Here is a 27,357-nt window from a genome sequence, read left to right on the forward strand (position 1 = left end):
TTTCTTGTTGTGTCAGTGAGAAATAGCTCACAAACTCAATGTGTCAACCATCTGTCTATTTTAGGATATCATGAATTTTTATATGATAAGAGCCCTGCTTGGTTTTTTAAAAGGGCGCAAGTGACACCCAGTGGACAAAGTGGTACTCGCATCTACTGATTACCACATGAAGGAAACTACAAAGAGCAAAAAAGCCCATGCGCCATGGAGCTTTATGATTTAGGTTTACAAGCCTTCAACAAAGTGACATGAAATCAGTAAGAAGACTAAACATGTACTTACTGTATGTAGAACATATAGTCATAATACGTCATATGTATAAAAGCTCTACAAAAACCTTGATTCTTAATCATTTTTGAGAAACCATTGAGAGACAACAAAGTGGGAATCATAACTACATATTTTATTATACTTTGACGGGCACCTTAGATGTGCAGTTTGACCGTCTCAGACTTTGGCAAGTCTGTTTAAGTACTCTTCCAGGGTGCCTTCCACCTCCTCCTCATTGTAGCATCGCACCCGGAACAGGGACCGGTCATCGGCCCCTCTGATCACACCGCTGGACATGAGGATAAAATACATATCATACAAGGTCAAATCAACATAAAGTTGTGACTGTTTCAAATGTGTGATTGTTTAACTGATTTACAGCTTGCCGTGATATTTATTATGTAATTAAATTACACATAATGATGCTCATTTTAAATCAATGATGCACCAAATACTAATCGTCACTGGTTACCAGGTATTTTTTCTCAATGTCAAACTTAATCTTACATTTTCCAGAAGGAGGGTCGGGCAAAGACAGAGGATCTTGTTGTGCATGTCCAGTGCCCTTCCCAGCTCGTACCAAACTCCAAGAGAGGGCTGTGTCACTCACATCAGAGAAGAGTGAACTTTAGCTTGCTTTGAACCATTTACTTGCAACAATGATAGAGCCAAACTTCGCCATTCTGAAAATCTCTTGAAATTATTACTGACAGAGTAGATCACTAATGCATGCACACTCAATAAAAAAAAGACGAAAATATTTCAATGTCTATTTTCGGCAAACTTATCCTCACCACCAGACATCACAAGCAATTACATATCTTGTTGTGGATCAACTTCTCTCTGTCCTACACAGCATCCTCAGTTAGGACAATCTGGGCGCAAGGTCAAACAAATGTTCACAAGATCATAACCACCACAGTTCACAGTTTAGTCATAATGCAATAAATTAGTCAAAAAATACTAAACTGTCCAGAAAACAACAAGCAAGTTGAGCTCAAGCTGGTAGCAAACTACACAAATTCTTACAGGAAAATAAAGAACACATTTCTGTCAGACATCTGTGACATAGATAATTAAGATGTCTTATCTACATAATATGCTTATATGATTGAACTATTGAACTCTTGTTGTTAGAATGTATCCCTTCGGATTCTGCCGTTGGCAGTTGCCCTTCATCCCTCATATGGGCCTAGGTCACCTGGGGCCCAGAGACGGGAGAAGTCAGGCTTGTCTTTCACATGTCCCTGGTGATATGCAGAATATCAGAAAGAGAAGAGGACAGGAGGGAACATTTTCTTCATATGTGAATGTGTCTTTACCTATTTTAAACCATGTGATTCATGGGGAACCAATTACTTGTCTCCACAATGTCTGTGCGCCATTCACTCCCTCCTTTGGACTTGGGGGAGATGTGGTGGTTGATTTCTTTACTATCAAAATAGGAGAGAGAAACTTATCACACAAGACAGAGTTAGCCCGAGACAAAAGTACAAAGGAATTTTATAGCCAAGATACACCCCTTTCAACCTACATGATGAACAACAGATGTATAGAATGGGTCACAAGGTTAAGATTTGTATGAAAGATACTTATAATTCACAGCAGACAGTATCTGCTGTGTCAACAGTTTTCTTTCATTGTTCAGACCAGGGTATGGCCCTGGGGTCATCTCTCCATGGTACCATAGAGAACAGAAACATTAACTCATGCTCTGGAATGCAGTCTCTTTAGGTTTTATCACCCACAAGACATTGTAAATCTTTTGTCAGTGTTATCTCCCAGAGGCCCATCCTCAGTAAAACACACACACAGATGAGCATTATAACAAACCCTTATTCTGTATCATAAAGCAACCATTTGATGCAATAAAAGTATTATAACATAATCTTGCAATTTTCCACCATAGAGATAAATTCTGAGACAAGATGTGTGGGGGAGTGTCTGGAACCATTGTACGTCATCTCAGATGTTGCACCTATCCTGGGATAGTGTATTTTTATCTCACCCATATATTTATATATTCTTATTCTATTCCTTTACTTAGATTAGTGTGTATTAGGGTTCTGTTGTGGAGTTGTTAGATTACTTGTTAGATACTGCTGCACTGTCGGAACTAGAAGCATTCTTCTTGCCAATGTCCAGTCTCTCAACAACAAGGTTGACGAAATCCGAGCAAGGGTGGCATTCCAGAGGGACATCAGAGACTGCAACGTTCTCTGCTTCACGGAAACATGGCTTACTGGGAAGACGCTATCCAGGGCGGTGCAGCCAACGGGTTTCACCACGCATCGCGCCGACAGAAACATACATCTCGCTGGTAAGAATAGTGGCGGGGGAGTATGCCTCATGACTAACGGGACATGGTGTGATGAAGGAAACATACAGGAACTCAAATCCTTCTGTTCACCTGATTTAGAATTCCTCACAATCAAATGTAGACCACATTATCTTCCAAGAGAATTCTCTTCGATTATAATCACAGCCGTATATATCCCCCCCAAGCAGACACATCGATGGCTCTGAACGAACTTTATTTAACTCTTTGCAAACTGGAAACCATTTATCCGGAGGCTGCATTCATTGTAGCTGGGGATTTTAACAAAACTAATCTGAAAACAAGACTCCCTAAATTTTATCAGCATATCGATTGCGCAACCAGGGGTGGTAAAACCTTGGATCATTGTTACTCTAACTTCCGCGACGCATATAAGGCCCTGCCCCGCCCCCCTTTCGGGAAAGCTGACCACGACTCCATTTTGCTGATCCCTGCCTACAGGCAGAAGCTAAAACAAGAGGCTCCCACGCTGAGGTCTGTCCAACGCTGGTCAGACCAAGCTGACTCTACACTCCAAGACTGCTTCCATCACGTGGACTGGGACATGTTTCGTATTGCGTCAGATGGAAATATTGACGAATACGCTGATTCGGTGTGCGAGTTCATTAGAACGTGCGTTGAAGATGTCGTTCCCATAGCAACGATAAAAACATTCCCAAACCAGAAACCGTGGATTGATGGCAGCATTCGCGTGAAACTGAAAGCGCGAACCACTGCTTTTAATCAGGGCAAGGTGTCTGGTAACATGTCCGAATATAAACAATGAAGCTATTCCCTCCGCAAGGCTATTAAACAAGCTAAGCGTCAGTACAGAGACAAAGTGGAATCTCAATTCAATGGCTCAGACACAAGAGGCATGTGGCAGGGTCTACAGTCAATCACGGACTACAAGAAGAAACCCAGCCCAGTCACGGACCAGGATGTCTTGCTCCCAGGCAGACTAAATAACTTTTTTGCCCGCTTTGAGGACAATACAGTGCCACTGACACGGCCTGCAACGAAAACATGCGGTCTCTGCTTGACTGCAGCCGAGGTGAATAAGACATTTAAACGTGTTAACCCTCGCAAGGCTGCAGGCCCAGACGGCATCCCCAGCCGCGCCCTCAGAGCATGCGCAGAGCAGCTGGCCGGTGTGTTTACGGACATATTCAATCAATCCCTATACCAGTCTGCTGTTCCCACATGCTTCAAGAGGGCCACCATTGTTCCTGTTCCCAAGAAAGCTAAGGTAACTGAGCTAAACGACTACCGCCCCGTAGCACTCACTTCCATCATCATGAAGTGCTTTGAGAGACTAGTCAAGGACCATATCACCTCCACCCTACCTGACACCCTAGACCCACTCCAATTTGCTTACCGCCCAAATAGGTCCACAGACGATGCAATCTCAACCACACTGCCCTAACCCACCTGGACAAGAGGAATACCTATGTGAGAATGCTGTTCATCGACTACAGCTCGGCATTCAAAACCATAGTACCCTCCAAGCTCGTCATCAAGCTCGAGACCCTGGGTCTCGACCCCGCCCTGTGCAACTGGGTACTGGACTTCCTGACGGGCCGCCCCCAGGTGGTGAGGGTAGGCAACAACATCTCCTCCCCGCTGATCCTCAACACGGGGGGCCCCACAAGGGTGCGTTCTGAGCCCTCTCCTGTACTCCCTGTTCACCCACGACTGCGTGGCCACGCACGCCTCCAACTCAATCATCAAGTTTGCGGACGACACAACAGTGGTAGGCTTGATTACCAACAACGACGAGACGGCCTACAGGGAGGAGGTGAGGGCCCTCGGAGTGTGGTGTCAGGAAAATAACATCACACTCAACGTCAACAAAACTAAGGAGATGATTGTGGACTTCAGGAAACAGCAGAGGGAACACCCCCCCTATCCACATCGATGGAACAGTAGTGGAGAGGATAGCTAGTTAAGTTCCTCGGCATACACATCACAGACAAACTGAATTGGTCCACTCACACTGACAGCGTCGTGAAGAAGGCGCAGCAGCGCCTCTTCAACCTCAGGAGGCTGAAGAAATTTGGCTTGTCACCAAAAGCACTCACAAACTTCTACAGATGCACAATCGAGAGCATCCTGGCGGGCTGTATCACCGCCTGGTACGGCAACTGCTCCGCCCTCAACCGTAAGGCTCTCCAGAGGGTAGTGAGGACTGCACAACGCATCACCGGGGGCAAACTACCTGCCCTCCAGGACACCTACACCACCCGATGTTACAGGAAGGCCATAAAGATCATCAAGGACATCAACCACCCGAACCACTGCCTGTTCACCTCGCTATCATCCAGAAGGCGAGGTCAGTACAGGTGCATCAAAGCTGGGACCGAGAGACTGAAAAACAACTTCTATCTCAAGGCCATCAGACTGTTAAACAGCCACCACTAACATTGAGTGGCTGCTGCCAACACACTGTCATTAACACTGACCCAACTCCAGCCACTTTAATAATGGGAATTGATGGGAAATGATGTAAATATATCACTAGCCACTTTAAACAATGCTACCTTATATAATGTTACTTACCCTACATTATTCATCTCATATGCATATGTATATACAGTACTCTACATCATCGACTGCATCCTTATGTAATACATGTATCACTAGCCACTTTAACTATGCCACTTTGTTTACTTTGTCTACACACTCATCTCATATGTATATACTGTACTCGATACCATCTACTGTATGCTGCTCTGTACCATCACTCATTCATATATCCTTATGTACATATTCCTTATCCCCTTACACTGTGTATAAGACAGTAGTTTTGGAATTGTTAGTTAGATTACTTGTTGGTTATCACTGCATTGTCGGAACTAGAAGCACAAGCATTTTGCTACACTCGCATTAACATCTGCTAACCATGTGTATGTGACAAATAAAATTTGATTTGATTTGATTTGAAGCATAATCATTTCGCTACACTCGCAATAACATCTGCTAACCATGTGTATGTGACCAATACAATTTCACGACTGCCTTGGTGTTTGGACCATGATAGTTTGTTGGTGATGTGGACAACAAGGAACTAGAAACTCTCAACCCGCTCCACTACAGCCCCGTCTATGTTAAATGGGGGCCTGTTCGGCCAGCCTTTTCCTGTAGTCCACGATCAGCTCCTTTGTCTTGCTCACATTGAGGGAGAGGTTGTTGTCCTTGCACCACTTGCCATGTCTCTGACCTACTCCCTATAGGCTGTCTCAATCTTTGTCGGTGATCAGGCCTACAACTGTTGTGTCGTCCGCAAACTTAATGATGGTGTTGGAGTCGTTTTTGGCCACGCTGTCGTGGGTGAACAGCGAGTACAGGAGGGGACTAAACACACACCCGAGGGGCCCCAGTGTTGCGGATCAGCGTGGCACACCCGTGTTGTTGCCTACTCTTACCACCTGGGGGGCAGCCCGTCAGGAAGTCCAGGATCCAGTTGCAGAGGGAGGTGTTTACTCCCAGGGTCCTTTGCTTAGGGATGAGCTTTGTGGGCATTATGGTGTTGAACGCTGAGCTGTAGTCAATGAACAGCATTCTCACATAGGTGTTCCTTTTGTCCAGGTGGGAAAGGGCAGTGTGGAGTACGATTGAGATTGCGTCATCTGTGGATCTGTTGGGGCGGTATGTGAATTGGAGTGGGTCTCGGGCATCCAGGATTATGCTGTTGATGTGAGCCATACCCAGCTTTTCAAAGCATTTCATGGCTACCGACGTGAGTGCTACGGGGTAATCATTTAGGCAGGTTATCTTCACCTCCTTGGGCACAGGGACTATGGTGGTCTGCTTGAAACATTACAGACTCAGTCAGGGAGAGGTTAAACATGACAGTGAAGACACTTGGTCTGCGCATGCTTTGAGTACACTTCCTGATAAACCCTTCTGGCACCACGGCTTTGTGAATGTTGACCTATTTAAAGGTCTAGATGACGTCGACTACCAAGAGCGTTATCACACAGTCGTCCGGAACAGTCGGTGGTCTCATGCTTGCTTCAGTGTTGCTTGCCTCGAAGCGAGCATGAAAGGTATTCAGCTCATCTGGTAGGCTCGCGTCCCTGGGCAGCTCGCAGCTGGGTTTCCCTTTGTAGTCTAATGGTTTGCAAGCCCTGCCACATCTGATGAGCATTAGAGCCGATGTAGTACGATTCAATCTTAGTCCTGTATTGACGCTTTGCCTGTTTGATTGTCCGTCGGAGGGCATAGCGGGATTTCTTATAATCTTCCGGGTTAGAGTCCCGCTCCTTGAAAGCGGCAGCTCTACCCTTTAGCTCAGTGCGTATGTTGCCTGTAATCCATGGGTTCTGATATGTACGTACGGTCACTGTGGGGATGACGTCCTCGATGCACTTATTGATGAAGCCAGTGACTGATGTGGTGTACTCCTCCATCAGAAGAATCCCGGAACATACTCCAGTCTGTGCTAGCAAAACAGTCCTGTTCTTAACATCTGCTTCACCTGACTACTTTCTTACTGACCGAGCCACTGGTGCTTCCTGCTTTAGTTGTTTGTTTGTAAGCATGAATCAGGAGGATAGAATTATGGTCAGATTTGCCGAATAGAGGGCGAGTGAGAGTAGTCTTGTGTGGAGTAGTTTTGTGTGGAGTAAAGATGGTCTAGAGTTGTTTTCCCTCTGGTTGCACAATTAACATGCTGGTAGAAATGAAGTAAAACAGATGAGTTTTCCTGCATTAAAGTTCCCATGCAATAGGAGCGCCACCTCTGGGTGAGCATTTTCCTGTTTACTTATGGCCATATACTGCTCATTGAGTGTGGTCTTAGTGCCAGCATCAGTTTGTGGTGACATGTAGACAGCTCAGAAAAATACAGATGAAAACTCTCATGATAAGCTGTAGACCACACTATTTACCATGAGATACTCTACCTCAGGCGAGCAAAACCTCGAGACTTCCTTAGATTTTGTGCACCAGCTGTTGTTTACAAATATACATAGACCGCCACCCCTAGTCTTAATAGAGGCCGCTGTTCTGTCCTGCCGAAAAAGCATAAAATCCGCTAGCCGTATGTATTTCTTGTTAACTTTATGCAAAGACTTGGTGACACATAAGATACCGTTTTTTAATGTCCTGTTGGTAGTATATACACACGTGATCATAGTTTGTCTATTTTATTATGGATTGATTGTACATTGGCTAATAGGACGGATGGTAAAGGTAGATTACCATCTCAGCGGCGGATACTAACAAGGCACCTGGGTCTTCGTCCACGATACTTCAGTCTCTTTCTCCTGCGAATTACGGGGATGAGGCCCTTGTGGGGTGTCTGAAGTAAATAGTTCCCTTCAGACTTGTTGAAGAAAAAGTATTCCTCCAGTATGGGGTGAGTAATCACTGTTTTGATATCTAGAAGCCCTTTTTGGTCATAACTGAAACACTATGTACAAAATAACCTTAAAAAGAATGTGAAAAAACATACACAACCACACAATTGGTTACGGGATCGTAAAACGGCAGCCATCTCCTTCGGCGTCATTTTTTGTCACAACTCTTGTGAATATTTACACTCTCTTTGGATAATTCATTCCAATCATTTAAAAGTTAACAGCAGGTATTTTGCATGTGAGTTTAAGTACCAATTTAGAACTGGACCGTAGAGGCCAACCCATCACTCCAGTCTGCCCAGGACATCATGGTCAACAGTGTCGAATGCGGCACTTAAATCCAAGAGTACAAAGACAGAGATTTGTTTGGCATCTGTGTTGGCTCTAAGATCATTTACCACTTTAACTAAGGCTGTCTCTGTGCTGGAGTGGGCCCGAAAATCATATTGGAATTTTTCAACAACAAAAAATTCAAATACAGTTGGCACTAAAATAATTTTGCTGTTCGTAAACAAATTTCTCCAGAATTTTGCTTAAGAATGTAAGGATGGAGATTGGCTGAAAATTGACAAGAGCTGAAGAATCTAGATTTCTTTTCTTCAGAAGGGGTATCACCATAGCAGTTTTTAGGAAGTGATTAACAAGGAAGTGATTAACAATAGCTTGCACTTCTTCAGGTATGCAATTAAAAACCGTTTTGGAGAAGGTGGTGGGGATAGGATTGAGAAGGCAGGTCAAAAGCTCAAGTTGTGATATCACTTTCCTGAGCATGTTCGTGTCAACCAGTGGTCGGCTAGGGCACATATCAAATTTCACATCAGGTCTTGCTTGACTGTTAACCCGCCTAATGTTGGTTATTTTATCTCTGAAATATGCCGCAAACTTAAAAGTTCACATAGGTTTGCGGGGGTAGGATTTATCAGGTCATTTACCAGGCTTTTTGGACCGTGAAGACCTCGATCAAGTCTGTTGTCCCCTGTAAAAATTGGACAGTTTGATGAGCTGAGCTGGTGATCCCTCTTCTCTGCATCTGGGGGCATAGTGTCCATAAACAGGGCACATATCATCAGCCTGAGTGAGGAAGGAGGAGAACTGGGAGTTACTGGGCGAAAAGGGGTTTCCCTAGCCAATTGTGTTAAAATATATTGGATGGGAATTATGACCAGACTACGCCATTGTAAGTCAAACACTTGTGCAACTAGAGAGATAGAACACATGCATACATTCACTATGTTTACCTTCTGAGGTGCCTTGTGGAGAGGGTTGACGGCTCACTTGTCTGTGGCATTCACACATTCGTTGAACTTGATCACGAGGCCATGTGCTGTCGAAGAGACAGAGAAGAGAGGACAGAAGAGACAGGATAGGAGTGACAGGGAGAAGAGGAGCGAGAGAGAGAGAGAGGACATGACAATCACGCCAATGAGAAAGTATGGTAAAAATCATCCCTTTTTGCAGTGCTTCCTCCTGGGCGGCATCCTACCATTGTCTCTGTTTCCTCCATTCTTATTGCAGATAAGATATCAACCAATTAAAGGCAACCAGGTGCGTAGGGATGACATGCTGCATCCGAGTAAGGTCACCTGCATATAACGAACTACATCAAAACACAGCACACCCAGTGGCACACAATAACATTAACAATGGAGCAGTATTCATAGTTCAATTCACACCGAATGTCCAATTACTACTCGTGTTGAATAGTTATGTTGCAGCTGCGACAGTCACACCATACAGTAAGTAGTCCAGCAGAAGGGAGAGGGAAAGGGCACACACACACACACACAGTTGGTTATCTGAGCATTTTAAAGAAATGATAAATGAATGGTCTGTCTTGGTTTGAAGCCCACTCACCACGTCAAGGTAAAGGCCATGAGTGGGTCGTTAGTAGACTAAATCAAAATGTTAGTTAAGAACCACAAGAGGTTGGTGAGGGGAGGACAGCTCAAAATAATGGCTGGAATGGAGTAATGGAATGGTATCGAACACATGGAAACCATGTGTGTGATGTGTTTGATTCCATTCATTTAACTCCAGCCATTACTAGGAGCCCATCCTCCCAATTAAAGGTGCCACCGACCTCTTGTGTTAAGAACATTGATGCGTTAAAGCGATTCATCAAATCAAATTTTTCCAGTTGGTCTCCGACTGACCTCAAGTTACACTTGAGTGTTCTGGGTGATTCCATCACAGTGTAGTTGTGTCCAGGAACATAAGGGGTGTCCTGAACGGCATAACCATGATCGATAGTCTGACACCACACTTTACTCACGTGTCCACCTTCACAGCTATATCATTGTGATGTAGGCCTACATCTGTATTTAATAGGCTAGAAAAGGAAGCAATCCTTTTTCTTATTGGTGGCATAGCCGTTTCAATTTATACTAAACATTTCACAAAGAAAGGCCAACCTCCCTGGTGACAAATTAAACAAACAGTGAACTGGTTACCAGTAGAAGTACCGTGTCTTCAGAAAGTATTCATAGCCCTTGATTTATTCCTCATTTTGTTGTGTTACAGCCTGAATTCAAAATTGATTCCATAGATTTTGTCTCACCCATTTACACACAATACCTCATAGTTAAAAGGTGAAGGTATGTTTTTAGAAATGTTTGCAAAAAAAACACGTCATTTACATAAGTATTCACACAAAATCAAATCAAATTGTATTGGTCACACACATTCAGCAGATGTTTTTGCAGGTGTAGCGAAATGCTTGTGTTCATAGCTCCAACAGTGAAGCAGTATCTAACAATTCACACAAATCTAAAAGTAAAAGAATAGAATTAAGAAATATATATTTCTCAATGTCAGAATGGCAGTAGAATACAGTAGAATTTAATACAGTATATACATATGAGATGACTAAAGCAGTATGTAAACATTATTCAAGTGACTAGTGTTCCATTATTAAAGTGGGCAGTGATTCTAATTATATGTATATAGGGCAGCAGCCTCTAATGTGCTAGTGATGGCTATTTAACAGTCTGATGGCCTTGAGATACAAGCTGTTTTTCAGTCTCTCGATCCCAGCTTTGATGCACCTGTACTGACCTCGCTGTCTGGATGATAGCGGGGTGAACAGGCCGTGGCTCAGGTGGTTGATGTCATTAATGATCCTTTTGGCCTTCCTGTGACATCAGATGCTGTAGGTGTCCTGGAGGGCAGGTAGTTTACCCCCTGTGATGCGTTTGGCAGACTGCACTACCCTCTGGTGAGCCCTGCGGTTGCGGGTGATGCAGTTGTTGTATCAGGCGGTGATACAGCCCCACAGAATGCTCTCAATTGTGCATTTGTAAAAGTTTGTGAGGGTTTTAGGGGCCACAAATTTCTTTAGCCTCCTAAGGTTGAAGAGGCGCTGTTGCACCTTCTTCACCTCACTGTCTGTGTGTGTGGACCCTTTTGGATCGTCAGTGATGTGTACACAGAGGAACTTAAGCTTTCCACCTTCTCCACTGCGGTCCCGTCGATGTGGATAGGGGCGTGCTCCCTCTGCTGTTTCCTGAAGTCCACGATCAGCTCCTTTTGCTTTGTTGACATTGGGTGAGAAGTTATTTTCCTTGCACCATACTCCCAGGGCCCTCAACTTCTCCCTGTAGTCCGTCTCGTCATTGTTGGTCATCAGGCCTACTACTGTTGTGTCGTCTGCACACTTGATGATTGAGTTGGAGGTGTGCTTGTCCACGCAGTCATGGGTGAACAGGGAGTCCTGGAGGGGGCTGAGCATGCACCCTTGTGGGGCTCCAGTGTTGAGGGTCAGCGAAGTGGAGATATTATTTCCTACTTTTACCACCAGCCCATCAGGAAGTCCAGGACCCAGTTGCACGGGGTGGGGTTCAGACCCAGGGCCCCAAGCTTAATGATGAGCTTGAAGGGTACTATGGTGTTGAATGCTGAGCTATAGTCAATGTACAACATTCTTACATAGGTATTCCTCTTGGATGGGATAGGGCAGTGTGCAGTGCGATGGCGATTGCATCGTCTGTGGATCTATTGGGGCGGAAAACAAATTGAACTGGGTCTAGGGTGACAGGTAAGCTAGAGGTGATATGATCCTTAACCAGCCTCTCAAAGCACTTCATAATGACAAAAGTGAGTGCTACAGGGCGATAGTCATTTAGTTCAGTTACCTTTGCTTTCATGGGGACAGGAACAATGATGGCCGTCTTGAAGCAAGTGGAGACAGCTGAGTGGGATAGGGAGAGATTGATTATGTAGGTAAACACTCCAGCCAGCTGGTCTGCACATGCTCTGAGGAAGCAACTAGGGATGCCGTCTGGGCCAGCAGCCTTGCGAGGGTTAACACGCTTAAACGTCTTACTTACATCAGCCACAGAGAAGGAGAGCCCACAGTTCTTGGTAGCAGGCCACGTTGGTGGCACTGTGTTATCCTCAAAGAAGGTGTTTAGCTTGTCCCGAAGCAAGACATCCGTGTCAGCGACGTGGCTGGTTTTCCCTTTGTATTCCGTGGTTGTCTGTAGACCCTGCCACATACGTCTCGTGTCTGACCTGTTGAATTGCGACTCTACTTTGTCTCTGTACTGATGCTTTGCCTTTTTGGTTGCCTTATGGGGGGGGAATAACTACACCGTTTGTATTCGGCCATATTCCCTGTCACCTTGTCCTGGTTAAATGCGGTGGTTCGCGCTTTCAGTTTTGCGCAAATGCTGCCATCTATCCACGGTTTCTGGTTTGAGTCAATACAATACGCCAGAGTCAATACATGTTAGCGATTTACAGCTGTGAGTCTGAGTAAGTCTCCAAGGGCTTTGTACACCTGGATTGTACAATATTTGCACATTCTTTTAAATATTCTTCCAGCTGATAGTTGATCATTGCTATACAACCATTTAAGCAGTCAAAACAGTAACTAGGCCAATCAGAAACATTCAATGTCTTGGAAAGCAACTCCAGTTTTAGGTTATTGTCCTGCTGAATTTGTCTCCCAGTCTCTTTTGGAAAGCAGACAGAACCAGGTTTTCCTCTAGGATTCTGTTCGTGCTTAGCTCTTTTTCATTTATTTTTATCCACCCCAAAAAATCTGTTGTTCTTGCCGTTGACAAGCATACCCATAACATGATGCAGCCATAACCATGCTTGAAAATACGAAGAGGGGTATTCAGTGATGTGTTGGATTTTCCCCAAACATAACGCTTTGTATTCAGGACATAAAATACTTTAGACATTTTTTTTTGCAGTTTTACTTTAGTGCCTTATTGCAAACAGGATGCATGTTTTAGAATAATTTTATTCTGTACAAGCTTCCTTCTTTCTCTGTCAATTAGGTTAGTAATTACAATGTTAATTTATCCCCAGTTTTTAAAGTCACCATTGGCCTCATGGTGAAATCCCTAAGCAGTATCCTTCTTCTCCGCAACAGATTTAGGAAGGACACCTGTATATTTTTACACCATCCAAAGTGTAATAATTTCACAATGCTCAAAGGGTTATTCAATGTCTGTTTTATTTACTTGTTTCCCCCGATCTACCAATAGTTGCCATTCTTTGCGAGGCATTGAAAAATCTACCTGGTCTTTGTGGTTGAATCTGTGTTTGAAATTCACTGCTCGACCTTATAAATAATTGTATGTCTGGGACACAGAGATGAAAATCATTTTTAACTCAATTATTGCACAGAGTGAGTCCATGCAACGTATTGTGACTTGTTAAGCAAATTATTACTCCTGAACTAATTTAGGCTTGCCATAACAAAGGGGTTGAATACTTATTCAAGCAAGACAATTCTAAAACAATTTCACTTTGAAATTAGGGGGTATTGTGTGTATGCCAGTAACAAAAAATCTTAATTTAAATCTATTTAAAATTCAGTCTAACTAGGGCTGAGCGATATATCGAATTAATTATAATTTATGTTTTTGTCCTATATTCCAAATGCCTGTATCGCAAGAGTCAAGGTTTTGTTATTTTTTGTTTATGCCAGGTTGCTTCTGTTGGGGCAGCAGGTATCCTAGTGGTTAGAGCGTTGGACTAGTAACCGAAAGGTTGCAAGATCAAATCCTCGAGCTGACAAGGTAAAAATCTGTCATTCTGCCCCTGAACAAGGCAGTTAACCCACTGTTCCTAGGCCATCATTGAAAATAAGAATTTGTTCTTAACTGACTTGCCTAGTTAAATAAAGGTTAAAAACACATATCTCCCTGGGATATTACATCATTTATGCAGCAGTATAAAATACATATTTTTACTCCCCGTTGTTGTGCTGTGCAAACTTTGTTATTAACCTGGCATTCTCTGGATTGATAGTGCTTTCAAGACAACTGGGAACTTGCTGGGCAAACTGTGATTAACCTGGCATTCTCTGGATTGATGGTGCTTTCAAGACAACTGGGAACTTGTGAAAAACAAGATTGAATCATACCATCAGTGATCTTCATGTCAGCGCTCTAGAAAAGAGGCCAGAGTTCCCGACCTGGAATTCAGAGATGGATGACCGTTCAGTACAAGCTTGTTTTTTTCCATGTTCCCAGTTGTCTTGAACTCACTAAAGTCTGAGATTTCCCAGTTCCCAGTTGTTTTGAACACAGCAGAAGTCATGCTGGATTGACAGCATGGCCAATGTATAAAATATTTTCTGGCCCAGGGTGTTGTGTGTAAATGTTTATACTTTTAAGCTTGGAAAAGAGACCCCTTTTAATAACTGTTTTAATAACTGAGACCTTAATTGCCTACAGTCTGTAAGCTGTTAGTGTCTTACCAACGGTTCAACAGGTGCATGTTCATTAATTGTTTGAACACGCATGTTCATTGATCATTGAACACGCATGGGAAACAGTGTTTGAACCATTTACAATAAAGATCTGTGAAGTTATTTGGATTTTTACGAATTATCTTTGAAAGACAGGGTCCTGAAAAAGGGACGTTTCATTCTTTGCTGAGTTTAAATATAATTTTCTGAAAAACAGGCCCTGAATGACAAAATGCTGATTTCTCTTAAATTGTGTGCACAAATTTGTTTACATCCCTGTTCAAGAACATTTCTCCTACGCCAAAATAATCCATCCACCCGACAGGTGTGGCATATCAGGAAGCTGATAAAACAGCATAATCATTACAGAGGTGCACCTTGTGCTGGGGACAATAAAAGGCCACTCTAAAATGTGTAGTTTTGTCACACACACACAATGCCACAGATGTCTCAAATTGAGGGAGTGTGCAAATGGCATGCTGACTGCAGGAATGTCCACCAGAGCTGTTGCCAGATTATTGAATGTTCATTTCTCTACCATAAGCCACCTTAAACATCATTTTAGAGAATTGGGCAGTATGTCAGACCATGTGTGTGACGTTGTGTCAGCGAGCGGTTTGCTGATGTCAATGCTGTGAACAAAGTGCCCCATGTTGGCGGTGGGGTTATGATATGGGCAGGCATAAGCTACAGACAATGAACACAATTGCATTTTATCCTTAGCAATTTGAATGCACAGAAATACCTTGAGTTCCTGATGCCGATGTATTTTAAGGTATCTGTGACCAACAGATGCATATCTGTATTCCCAGTCACATGAAATCCATAGATTAGGGCCTAATGAATTTATTTCAATTGACAGATATTCCTCATATGAACTGTAACTCAGTAGAGTCTTTGAAATTGTTGCATTTTGTGTTTATATATTTTTTCAGTATAGTTACATTTTGTAACAAAAAAGGGCATTTTCATAGACAGACTTGAAGTGATTATTGCAACAAAACAAAAAAGCAGGTTAAACTACATTGATACATTTAACATTTACATTTAAGTCATTTAGCAGACGCTCTTATCCAGAGCGACTTACATGTTAAAATAATTAGTGGGTCTTATGGTTGTGGGAGGCTTATATTTAGACTAGGTATAACTTCACAAGCCCTGAATTCATTAGATTATTGCTGACCGTTTTGAAATGCAGTGTATTTGACCTTTCATTATACAACACTTATTTTGAGAAAACATAACTGTATGATAGGCCTTATCGCCCAACAAAATGTGGAAAAAGTCAAGGGTTGTGAATACATTCTGAAGGCAGTGTCCAAACATAAAATAATGAAACAAGAGTGTGCATTGTTCAAGTGTAAGAGGTCCTTAATTGACACCAAAAAGCCTATACTAAAAGGCCTATTCTACACCCATTTGAAGAGGAAAAAAAGCCCCCCCACTACATAATTTGTGACCAAGTTTTCATCTGACTTGTCTCAAATAACTTTCCTGTCAAGCAATGTAGACACAATGATCAATGTAGCTAACGACACTCAGCCCAAGTGTCATTAATATTAACGAGCTAGCTACATAGGAAGATATTAATGGTGTTTGCATCGCAAGCTTGTGAAGGCTAACGATATTTAGATAATGCAAATTTGAAGTAGGCTACCAGCTAACGTTTTCTAGCTAGCCAGCTATCCTCAATGACATTGAATGTGGACTAACCCTCAGCCCCCCGAGTTATAGCAAATCACAAGGCAAACTGACAAGATGGCTATAACCAACTTCATATTCAAGATGAAGTAGCTAGATAATTAGTTATGTATTACTAAACTCATAACTACAAATCAATTACCAACTTACTTGAACTGTTAATGTAATGATATAATTGGAATCCATTCATTTCAGTCCGTCTTTGTCTGCATCCCAAACACTAAAAAGACAAAAAACAGATATACAAACAAGAGTACAAAAACCTAACAGACAGGGGAATTACATATCCAGATTCATTTTCAATTTGTTAAATACTTTTATGGTGCGTATTGCTTTTTTGTTTTTACATTTACTGATCATTTCAAAATAATATTTAAATATGTGAAAAGACACACCCTACACCCTCAGCCCTCAAATTCAGTACACTTCTGATGACGTTTCCATGACGTCTGACGCGTATACACTTGTAGCGAAAGGGAGGAATAATTTTTAAATCGACTGCCCTTGCCCCGAATTATAATTGCGTGTCTACTTATATTAACTATATAATTATTAATATACGCCGACTGTATGACAGCTAGCAAATTAATTAGTTAACTAACGTTAGCCTGCCGAACTCGAACTTCTGAAGAATGAATGTTTTATTTCTACAATTTCTAAAAGCTAAGCAAACAAAAACATAATTACTTTTACGACACGTGTTTGTGCATTAGAGGCACAATTTCTAACCGTTTTACTTACACTTGTATGTTGATTTATCCATACTGAGGTTGGGGTTCTAAGTGTCGGCATAATTTTCTTACCGGATGTAGAATTATTGCGAATTGAATTATGGGGCGTATCAGGCCCGAATTGGACATAATTATATACTCGCAAACTCGATCAAAAATGAAGGCTGAGGGGCTTACGTTGCAGACTTCCTTTGTTTGTCTAATCGTTTGGACAGACATCCAAGATGGTGACGGGGATACCCCCAAGGGCATAAGGCGAGGCTAAACTCAGTGGACAATGGACCTGATCGGACAGCTCAGAGTCTCTGCTCTTTTCTGTCCATAAAACGAGGGTGTCTTATGAGTTTGAAACGCAGCCAAGGTCACAGGATGACTAGACAATGTTAACTTCGGCTGTGAGTGCCTGGGTGGGGGAAATAAACATCTAAGACAGCTCATGGAAACATTCTATTGATATTTTTGGTATAATGGTGATAACGAAAGTGTCGTTTTGAGAAGAACATTTTAAAAATTCTCAAATGGGGACGTCAATTGGAATTGTCTTTCTGGGCCCGGCGTCAGTTAAACTGCAGTACCGCCAGTTTCCTATGGGTACATGGGATGGCGTACTTCCCAAACGGAACCCTGGCATCAAAACGCGATGACTTCAAATCCGCCTCGATTTCCGTTTCATTAACATACGGGAACAGGAACCACAACAGTAGCTGGCTGGTGGCCCAAAACATTGAGAACAATCTAACTTTCAAAGGTTAGTGAAATGGGGGTTTATAATAATCTCACCTGCATGTGGTGTCCCTCATCTGGCAGTCTGTCTGTCATCCTATATGAGCTAGCTAGCCGGTTAGCTTATGACGTCTAATAAAAGCTATCGTCTTTAGCTTGCAGTCGAGCTAAATCAATTTTACTTAGCTATTCGATAACAGCAGGTAGATGGAGATGAATTGACAGATAACTTAGATTAGTATCTGTATCCATGCTCGTGCATGATTCCCTTCGAGTCAATAGCCTCCGGTCCGGATTGAGTACTGTATATCACTGCTGTGCAGTGTCACAATGACGCTCTCTACCCCACCACATCCAGGGCTTGTGCCTGAGTCCGGCCTACGTGGATGGAAGTGGAGATTGCGTTCGAGATGGGTCCTGAGAGAATCTTACCGAACTCTGAGGAGGAGCTAGTCCAGGAGCGGCCGTCGGACGCTGGGGTGCCTGAGGTGGGTGGGGAGTGGAGTGGAGAGGAGGAGGATGATAATGGAGGTTACTATTACCAGCCACTAAACCAGGACCCTGATGGACTAAATGCTGCACCAGGGGACCATCCTGAGGATATGCCCCCAGTAGCAGAGCAACTGCAAGAAGTCCAGGAGAGAATAGAGGTATCGAACTCTATATTCTGAATATGATCAGTTTAGTTTTTCGATCAGTGTCATGTGTTTATCATCTCTATAAAGACAAGTCAGTGAAATGTTAGCTGTCATGTTGCTTGTTAAGACATTTATCAAACTTGATTGACTTCCCCACAGTTGATGGGCTTGCATCTTCCCCAGCCCCCTCCCCCAGATAGTGATGAAGACTCAGAAGGAGCACACAGCAGTGCAGCCTCCATCCCCATGGATGAAGGTGAGGACGCAGCCTTGCTTAGTTCATCCATAGTACCCCTACATACAGGGGTCAGGGGGATACTCATAATGCCTTAGGATTGACCATAGCTCTTAGAATCATGAAGTTTCAATCAAATGCTCTCTGAATGTAGTGCCTTGTACTGATGTCCATCCCTTCCTTCAGACCACGTGGAGCTGGTGAAGAGGACCATGGCAGCAGTGGCCCTGCCCTCTCTGGCCATCCCGGCCTGGGCTCAGGAGATCTCGGACGACCAGTGGAAGGACATGGTCCAACAGACGCTCCAGACTCGCCAAAGCTCAGAAGGCCTGAGGCTAGAGCACAAATAAGACTGAATTGCCTCCTTCCCTCAGTCTGTCTTTAACTCTGTCCTGCATTTCACCAACACACTTACCCCAGGGAAGTCTGCACTGAGGTCCTCTCTGAGCAGGTGTTAGGTGTCTCAATTCTCAAGAGATTGAACTCCTCTACGTCCAATTCTAATTAGATGATATTTCTGATGAATATTTGTTTTTCAAAGGAGGCTCTTGGTACCTACTACACCTAACCTGCTGCTTAAGGTCATTTGTAGGGTTTGTGAAGGAGTTCGAATGAGTATAGTATATTTTGTCTCTCAGATCAGGCAAACTCTTACCGTTTCTGCTTACCGTTCCCCCCCATATGCTTCCTGAGACATTCCAACCACCCTTTCCAACATCCGATCACCTTTGTTTGTTTTTAATGTGATACTTTCTATTGGTTGTGATTACCATATTATAATACTATTAAATCCGTTTTTGTTGAATGTAATATATAAGCTGTCCGCTTTATTAGGTACACCACCCATTCACAAAAATGGATAGTTTTTACAGACAGTGAGTCATGTGGCTTGCTATATAAAGCAGGCATTCGATTAAATGTTAGAATGGGCAAAACGAGTGACCTAAGTGACTTAGAGCGTGGTATGATCGTCAGTTCCAGTATCTCAAACTGCAGCCTTCATGGGCTTTTCACGCATAAGTGTTTAGGGCTTCCTGAGAATGGAGCGACAAACAAAAACATCCAGTCAGCGAAAACATCTCGGAACACACAAGGATCAACGAGTTGTCACGGATGGGCTATTGCAGCAGACGACCGCACCGGATTCCACTCATATCAGCTAAAAACAAGAGGTGGCTCCAGTTGGCATGTGATCACCATTACTGGACAATTGGTGACTGGTAGAATATTGCCTGCTCTGACAAAACCTGGTTCCCCATGCTAATAGCAGTCAGGATTTGGCGTAAGCATGAGACCATGGACCTATCCTGCCTGGTGTCAATGGTAAAGGCCGGTGGCGGTGGTGTGCCGCCGTCCAATCTGTAGCAATGGCATGTTGCTATAGTGTTAGCATGGACCAACATCCCTGTGGTACTTTTCCAACTCATAGAATCCACCCCCAGAATAATTTAGGCTGTTCTGGAGAGAAACGGGACACCGACCGGTACGAGATGTGTGTACCTAATAAACTGGCCAGTGAGTATATGGGCATAAATTAACAATGGAAATTTCAGTCTTTCTTGTACCATGAATTCTGCATAGGGTCATTAGCAAGTTCAATCAATGATGGATATTGTTTGTGAGGATAACAGATTCCCAAACTCAATGGATGTCCACAATTTTTTTACTTTATTTTGTTCTGTACATACATGAACATCTGTACAAAATATGACTTTCATACTATGTAATGCTCTACCTAATTAAAGTACAACATATGTACATATGACCTGGAAAGCAGCTTAAGATTAGTGTCAGACCTGGTGGGGGTGGGGTGGAGAGAGACCCTTTGTTTAAAAAGAATGTCCTCTTCAGTTTGTGTGTGGCTGCTGGACAAACTGAGCCATTTCATGTCATCAGTCACCACCCACCCAGCTATGGCATTGTAGTGCCCTGGTACAATGCCACCTATCTCTTGTAGTCTGGAATGTCTCAACAGCTACTTTCTGGAAGCATGGCCAATAGGAATGCATTTGCCTTGCTCAGTCAGGTGAGAACAGTAATACATTATTTTCTATTAAGAATTCATATTTAAAACTATATTGCGACTTATTGATATACTGTTTATAAATACAAATGTCTCATGCACAGGTAACATTTTCAAACCTCACCAGAAGACAATTTAGAGCATAGGTCTTCGGTGCAGACAAGACTTGGCAAATCCAATCTGAGCTGATGAGATTTTTGTTCCACCGAGGGAGAATGTAGAGGTTATCGCTACTGTGATTACAAAAAAAGTGTATTTTTATGTGTCAGGATAAACATGTTAGGAATCCAACGCAGATGATATAAAAAGCAGCTTGGATTTAGACTGCTCTAACGTTATGACTGTAAGGTCATGTTGAGGGAGGGAACTCTTTGGCAGCCAGCCTCTAAGTATGTGTGTGATGATGACTCACTTTGCCCAGCAGCCTTAGGAGTCAGTAAATCCCCACTGTTGCGTGTGATTGACAGACAACTCAATAGACGAGACCATACGACAAAGAAATGACCTCACGCAGCAAGTGGAAGAAAACAAACCAGAAACAAAAGGAGGGAGGAGTAGTAAGGGGGGTGAGTGGGATTAACCTACAGGACAAGGGGGTGGTAGGGGTGCACCCCTAAGCAATATACATTACAATATACAGTACACATTTGCAACAGTAACCACAGCCTTTCCTTTTTCCCATATGGGCTAGTAAAGCAATTCTATATTTTTTTATCTGTAGATAGTCCTATGAGGAGGATTGTTTTGCGCACTTCCATACACCATTCAAGTGCATGAGTTTGTTTCAACTAAAAATATTGCTTAGGTTAGGAAAGAGACCTATTGAATCAAGCCGGTTTAGAGGAGAAAGGGGAATATGATATTTTGTAGAGATTCCCTACACTTAAACCGAAAAAAATGTTTTCCTTTCCGCAACGAGGCTACCTCAACAGAGGTGCATTTTCATAAATCCACAAAGGCATAAGATAGAAAGGCCAGAAGATGGCTCCAGAGGAATAACTAAAGAGGCTGAGGAGATGTTACCCATTGGGCCAGAAACATTAATAAACACAAATATAATTATGAAGGAAGGAATGGATGTATAACAATCATGACAGTCAGAGTCTGGACAGAGCAGAGTGAGAAGGTTATCTTTAAGAAAACTGAGAAAAGGATGGACGGACACTGCAGCAGCTTATGGTTGCCTTTCCTAAAGAGCAACAACTTGAGGACAATATTACCCTGACATCCTATCTTATTCTTATTGTGTTAATTTAGATTTTAGCCTACTTGGTAAATATGGTCTTCTTGAACTGCACTGTTTGTTAAAAGCTTGTAAGTTAGCATTTCATGGTAAAGTCTACACTTGTTGTATTCAGCATTTCACGGTAAAGTCTACACTTGTTGTATTCAGCATTTCACGGTAAAGTCTACACTTGTTGTATTCAGCATTTCACGGTAAAGTCTACAGTTGTTGTATTCAGCATTTCACGGTAAAGTCTACAGTTGTTGTATTCAGCATTTCACGGTAAAGTCTACAGTTGTTGTATTCAGCATTTCACGGTAAAGTCTACAGTTGTTGTATTCAGCATTTCACGGTAAAGTCTACAGTTGTTGTATTCAGCATTGCACGGTAAAGTCTACACTTGTTGTATTCGGGGCATGTGGCAAATACAGTTTGATTTGATTGAAGTGAATTGGTTTCTGAGGTTTCTTTTTGACACAGCGACATGATTTTGTTTTTGAGCTACACCTCTAGTTATAAAAATACAACAAACATTTTTTCAACAGGAGCTCTATTACAAGTTCAGACATTTGTTAAAAACTTATTCTGTATCTTCAAGTGCTTTATAGTGGACTGGCCGGCTAGGAATTAACATATGAAAAGCCTCATCAGTTCTGTGAACAAGTCTCAAAAACCGACCAAAACAAAAACCACTTCTTAGAGCAAGCAGATGATTGTGATTGCTTTCTCACACCTTTTGGGGGAACTAGGCGAGATATTGGTAGGGGGTGGGTGGCAAAAATATTTTATAAGTCATTTCACTCTTTTTGCCGTGGGGCAGAGAGAAATGTGCAGTTTTACAGCTAAATTCCTGCAATTCTACACATGTTGCCATGACTTATGCCATGTTAATATGATATCTATAGTTAAATAAATATCTGAGTTAAGTGACTACCTGGAGATCAGGGCCCCTGGGCAAGTGCCCTTCATGCCTGGTCCGTAATTTGGCCATGATAACTACAAGTTTAGATAGCTGGGTAGACTAACTTACCAATCTAAAAAATGTTAGCGGACATGGGCTAATTGAGTGACTGTCAGTGACTGACAAGCGGGAAACTCTGACATTTTAATTTCAAACTACATTTTCAGACAAGATAGAACTGCCAAAGGGGGCGGTGTTGCAATCTACTGCAAAGATAGCCTGCAGAGTTCTGTCCTACTATCCAGGTCTGTACCCAAACAATTTGAACTTCTACTTTTAAAAATCCACCTCTCTAAAAACAAGTCTCTCACCGTTGCCGCCTGCTATAGACCACCCTCTGGCCCCAGCTGTGCTCTGGACATCATATGTGAACTGATTGCCCCCCATCTATCTTCAGAGCTCGTGCTGCTAGGCAACCTAAACTGGAACATGCTTAACACCCCAGCCATCCTACAATCTAAACTTGATGCCCTCAATCTCACACAAATTATCAATGAACCTACCAGGTACCTCCCCAAAGCCTTAAACTCGGGCACCCTCATAGATATCATCCTAACCAACTTCCCCTCTAAATACACCTCTGCTGTCTTCAACCAAGATCTCAGCGATCACTGCCTCATTGCCTGCATCCGTAATGGGTCAGCGGTCAAACGACCTCCACTCATCACTGTAAAACGCTCCCTGAAACACTTCAGCGAGCAGGCCTTTCTAATCGACCTGGCCGGGGTATCCTGGAAGGATATTGATCTCATCCCGTCAGTAGAGGATGCCTGGATATTTTTTTTAAATGCCTTCCTAACCATTTTAAATAAACATGCCCCATTCAAGATATTTAGAACCAGGAACAGATATAGCCCTTGGTTCTCCCTAGACCTGACTGCCCTTAACCAACACAAAAACATCCTATGGCATTCTGCATTAGCATCGAACAGCCCCCGTGATATGCAGCTGTTCAGGGAAGCTAGAAACCATTATACACAGGCAGTTAGAAAAGCCAAGACTAGCTTTTTCAAGCAGAAATTTGCTTCCTGCAACACTAACTCAAAAAAGTTCTGGGACACTGTAAAGTCCATGGAGAATAAGAACACCTCCTCCCAGCTGCCCACTGCACTGAAGATAGGAAACACTGTCACCACTGATAAATCCACCATAATTGAGAATTTCAATAAGCATTTTTCTACGGCTGGCCATGCTTTCCACCTGGCTACTCCTACCCCGGTCAACAGCACTGCACCCCCAACAGCAACTCGCCCAAGCCTTCCCCATTTCTCCTTCTCCCAAATCCGTTCAGCTGATGTTCTGAAAGAGCTGCAAAATCTGGACCCCTACAAATCACCCGGGCTAGACAATCTGGACCCTTTCTTTCTAAAATGATCTGCCGAAATTGTTGCCACCCCTATTTACTAGCCTGTTCAACCTCTCTTTCGTGTAGTCTGAGATTCCCAAAGATTGGAAAGCAGCTGCGGTCATCCCCCTCTTCAAAGGGGGGACACTCTTGACCCAAACTGCTACAGACCTATATCTATCCTACCATGCCTTTCTAAGGTCTTCGAAAGCCAAGTCAACAAACAGATTACCGACCATTTTGAATCTCACCATACCTTCTCTGCTATGCAATCTGGTTTCAGAGCTGGTCATGGGTGCACCTCAGCCACGCTCAAGGTCCTAAACGATATCTTAACCGCCATCGATAAGAAACATTACTGTGCAGCCGTATTCATTGATCTGGCCAAGGCTTTCGACTCTGTCAATCACCACATCCTCATCGGCAGACTCGACAGCCTTGGTTTCTCAAATGATTGCCTCGCCTGGTTCACCAACTACTTCTCTGATAGTGTTCAGTGTGTCAAATCGGAGGGTCTGCTGTCCGGACTTCTGGCAGTCTCTATGGGGGTGCCACAGGGTTCAATTCTTGGACCGACTCTCTTCTCTGTATACATCAATGAGGTCGCTCTTGCTGCTGGTGAGTCTCTGATCCACCTCTACGCAGACAACACCATTCTGTATACTGTTGGCCCTTATTTGGACACTGTGTTAACAACCCTCCAGGCAAGCTTAAATTCCATACAACTCTCCTTCCGTGGCCTCCAATTGCTCTTAAATACAAGTAAAACTAAATGCATGCTCTTCAACCGATCGCTACCTGCACCTACCCGCCTGTCCAACATCACTACTCTGGACGGCTCTGACTTAGAATACGTGGACAACTACAAATACTTAGGTGTCTGGTTAGACTGTAAACTCTCCTTCCAGACCCATATCAAACATTTCCAATCCAAAGTTAAATCTAGAATTGGCTTCCTATTTCGCAACAAAGCATCCTTCACTCATGCTACCAAACATACCCTTGTAAAACTGACCATCCTACCAATCCTCAACTTTGGCGATGTCATTTACAAAATAGCCTCCAATACCCTACTCAACAAATTGGATGCAGTCTACAAATTGGATGCAGTCTATCACAGTGCAATCCGTTTTGTCACCAAAGCCCCATATACTACCCACCATTGCGACCTGTACGCTCTCGTTGGCTGGCCCTCGCTTCATACTCGTCGCCAAACCCACTGGCTCCATGTCATCTACAAGACCCTGCTAGGTAAAGTCCCCCCTTATCTCAGCTCGCTGGTCACCATAGCATCTCCCACCTGTAGCACACGCTCCAGCAGGTATATCTCTCTAGTCACCCCGCCTCTCCTTCCAGGTCTCTGCTGCCAATGACTGGAACGAACTACAAAAATCTCTGAAACTGGAAACACTCATCTCCCTCACTAGCTTTAAGCACCAACTGTCAGAGCAGCTCACAGATTACTGCACCTGTACATAGCCCACCTATAATTTAGCCCAAACAACTAACTCTTTCCCAACTGTATTTAATTAATTTTGCTCCTTTGCACCCCATTATTTTTATTTCTACTTTGCACATTCTTCCATTGCAAAACTACCATTCCAGTGTTTTACTTGCTATATTGTATTTACTTTGCCACCATGGCCTTTTTTGCCTTTACCTCCCTTATCTCACCTCATTTGCTCACATCGTATATAGACTTGTTTATACTGTATTATTGACTGTATGTTTGTTTTACTCCATGTGTAACTCTGTGTCGTTGTATCTGTCGAACTGCCTTGCTTTATCTTGGCCAGGTCGCAATTGTAAATGAGAACTTGTTCTCAACTTGCCTACCTGGTTAAATAAAGGTGAAAAAAAAACGAAGAAAAAAAACTGCTGATGCACAACCAAATATCTCAATTCCACCTTGTGTATTCTACTATTCTAACACTCAACAGTAAATTGAGACCCGGACTGACGGCCCTGCATACACCAATTATCTAGGCTTACAATCATGCTATTAGCTTACGACTAATAAACAGGGAGAATGTAATTCAACAGATGCTGTAAGGCCATGATTTAAGGATGCAAAGAGGTGACTTCATGAAGCTACAACTAAAGAGTGAGAAAAACTGGTTTCATGGAAGAGACTGACATACATGAATTCAATTAAAGGCAGCCATCTTGATTCCTAGTCCTCTCATATCATTGCTTTGCCTTGTAAGCTTTGTGTCCCAGACTTGGCTTCCCCAAAATGTACTATGCTGCCTGGACATGAACTGACAGAAAGCTTCTTTTTTTTTTAAACAGAGCAGAATCACTACTTCCACTGGACATCCAGCTAGACTAGAGCATGGCCCTATTTTCCACCAAACCAATCAGATAACCCACACCCCCCTCACTCCAGACAAGCTAGCGGGACCGCCACTCACTCGACTGCCCTCTATAGGTAATGCTTTGGTCGTTCCCTTTCAGCACAGCAGATCACAGTAGGAGGGAGGAACATGAGGACAACCAAAACCAATCCGAAAGGAAACAGAAACAACAAAGAAACATGCTTCACGGATGCTTACACTTAATACTCCTGTTGTATAATGGTTGTCCTCGTGCAACCTAACAATCAGCCCACTGTAGTCAAGTATATGTGAGTATTTGGAAGTTGGAACAATTTGTACGTCTGTGTGTATGTTCTTATGTGTGCGTATAGGAGTGTGTGGTCTTGTCTAACTCTGATGGCCTTGGTTTTCTGCAGATGGGGATCTCCGGCAGAGATGGAGGGGTGGAGGGGGAGGAGAAGCGGAGGCGAAGAGGGGGCTATCAGGTGTACAGTAGGCGACTGTTTGGATGAGGGGAGTTAGGCATGGAGGGTGCCACTGCTCCCTGGTCAGAGGGCCTCCTCGTTGGCCGTCAGATACTCCTCTGCTCGCTTGTGTTGCTCCAGGGCTTTTATAGTGTACACGTCCTGCGGCAGCTCCGACTTCCGCCGCATCAACACCTTGTCTTTCTTGATGTCCTTCATCCCCTATGGAAGAATATACGTAGAGCAAAGTGAGACTGTTAGTTCAGGGCCATATCCAACACAGCAATGAAACTTTTCAAATGGACAGACGGGGACTGGTGAATTCTGAAACTGACAT

General features: G+C 43.2%; 2 protein-coding genes and 1 long non-coding RNA gene across 9 annotated transcripts in view; 1 reads left to right on the plus strand and 2 right to left on the minus strand.

Annotated features, from left to right (window-relative positions):
• Positions 1-219: 219 nt before the first annotated feature.
• Positions 220-18,215, minus strand: LOC124038184. Of its 6 annotated transcripts, none has more exons than XR_006839324.1 (7): positions 17,869-18,215; positions 16,508-16,577; positions 9,189-9,274; positions 8,883-9,021; positions 1,065-1,703; positions 778-867; positions 220-559 (listed from the first exon to the last, which is right to left on the minus strand). It is a non-coding gene; the product is annotated as an uncharacterized LOC124038184 (long non-coding RNA). The 6 variants fall into 6 exon arrangements; XR_006839322.1 differs by lacking the exon at positions 17,869-18,215 and adding exons at positions 9,434-9,533; positions 16,753-16,779 and having other exon boundaries at positions 221-559; positions 778-1,703; XR_006839320.1 differs by lacking the exon at positions 17,869-18,215 and adding exons at positions 9,434-9,533; positions 17,099-17,230 and having other exon boundaries at positions 222-559; positions 778-1,703.
• On the plus strand, positions 17,175-19,494 carry LOC124038183 (male-enhanced antigen 1-like). Of its 2 annotated transcripts, none has more exons than XM_046353723.1 (4): positions 17,175-17,836; positions 18,170-18,461; positions 18,633-18,705; positions 18,871-19,494. In XM_046353723.1, exons 2-4 carry the CDS (start codon positions 18,198-18,200, stop codon positions 19,032-19,034), a joined length of 501 nt encoding a protein of 166 aa, XP_046209679.1. In that variant the 5' UTR covers positions 17,175-17,836; positions 18,170-18,197; the 3' UTR covers positions 19,035-19,494. The 2 variants fall into 2 exon arrangements, with proteins under 2 accessions (XP_046209679.1, XP_046209678.1); XM_046353722.1 differs by having other exon boundaries at positions 17,200-17,836; positions 18,609-18,705.
• Positions 19,495-26,061: 6,567 nt separating this feature from the next.
• The window catches only part of LOC124038185 (serine/threonine-protein phosphatase 2A 56 kDa regulatory subunit delta isoform), a 56,305-nt gene continuing 55,009 nt past the window's right edge, over positions 26,062-27,357 (minus strand). Inside the window, exon 17 of the mRNA XM_046353725.1 lies at positions 26,062-27,242. Within this exon, the coding sequence (XP_046209681.1) occupies positions 27,105-27,242 (138 nt within the window). The 3' untranslated portion in view covers positions 26,062-27,104. The remainder of the gene's footprint in view (positions 27,243-27,357) is intronic.

Source organism: Oncorhynchus gorbuscha, linkage group LG06, assembly GCF_021184085.1.
Source record: "Oncorhynchus gorbuscha isolate QuinsamMale2020 ecotype Even-year linkage group LG06, OgorEven_v1.0, whole genome shotgun sequence".
NCBI lineage: Eukaryota > Metazoa > Chordata > Actinopteri > Salmoniformes > Salmonidae > Oncorhynchus > Oncorhynchus gorbuscha.

Bases quoted from the DNA above. Each gene is read 5' to 3' on its own strand.
- LOC124038183 (XM_046353722.1), top strand. From the start codon at position 18,198: ATGGAAGTGGAGATTGCGTTCGAGATGGGTCCTGAGAGAATCTTACCG. The intron at 18,462-18,608 runs GTATCGAACTCT...ACTTCCCCACAG, and splicing joins AAGTCCAGGAGAGAATAGAG to TTGATGGGCTTGCATCTTCC. The intron at 18,706-18,870 runs GTGAGGACGCAG...CCCTTCCTTCAG, and splicing joins CTCCATCCCCATGGATGAAG to ACCACGTGGAGCTGGTGAAG.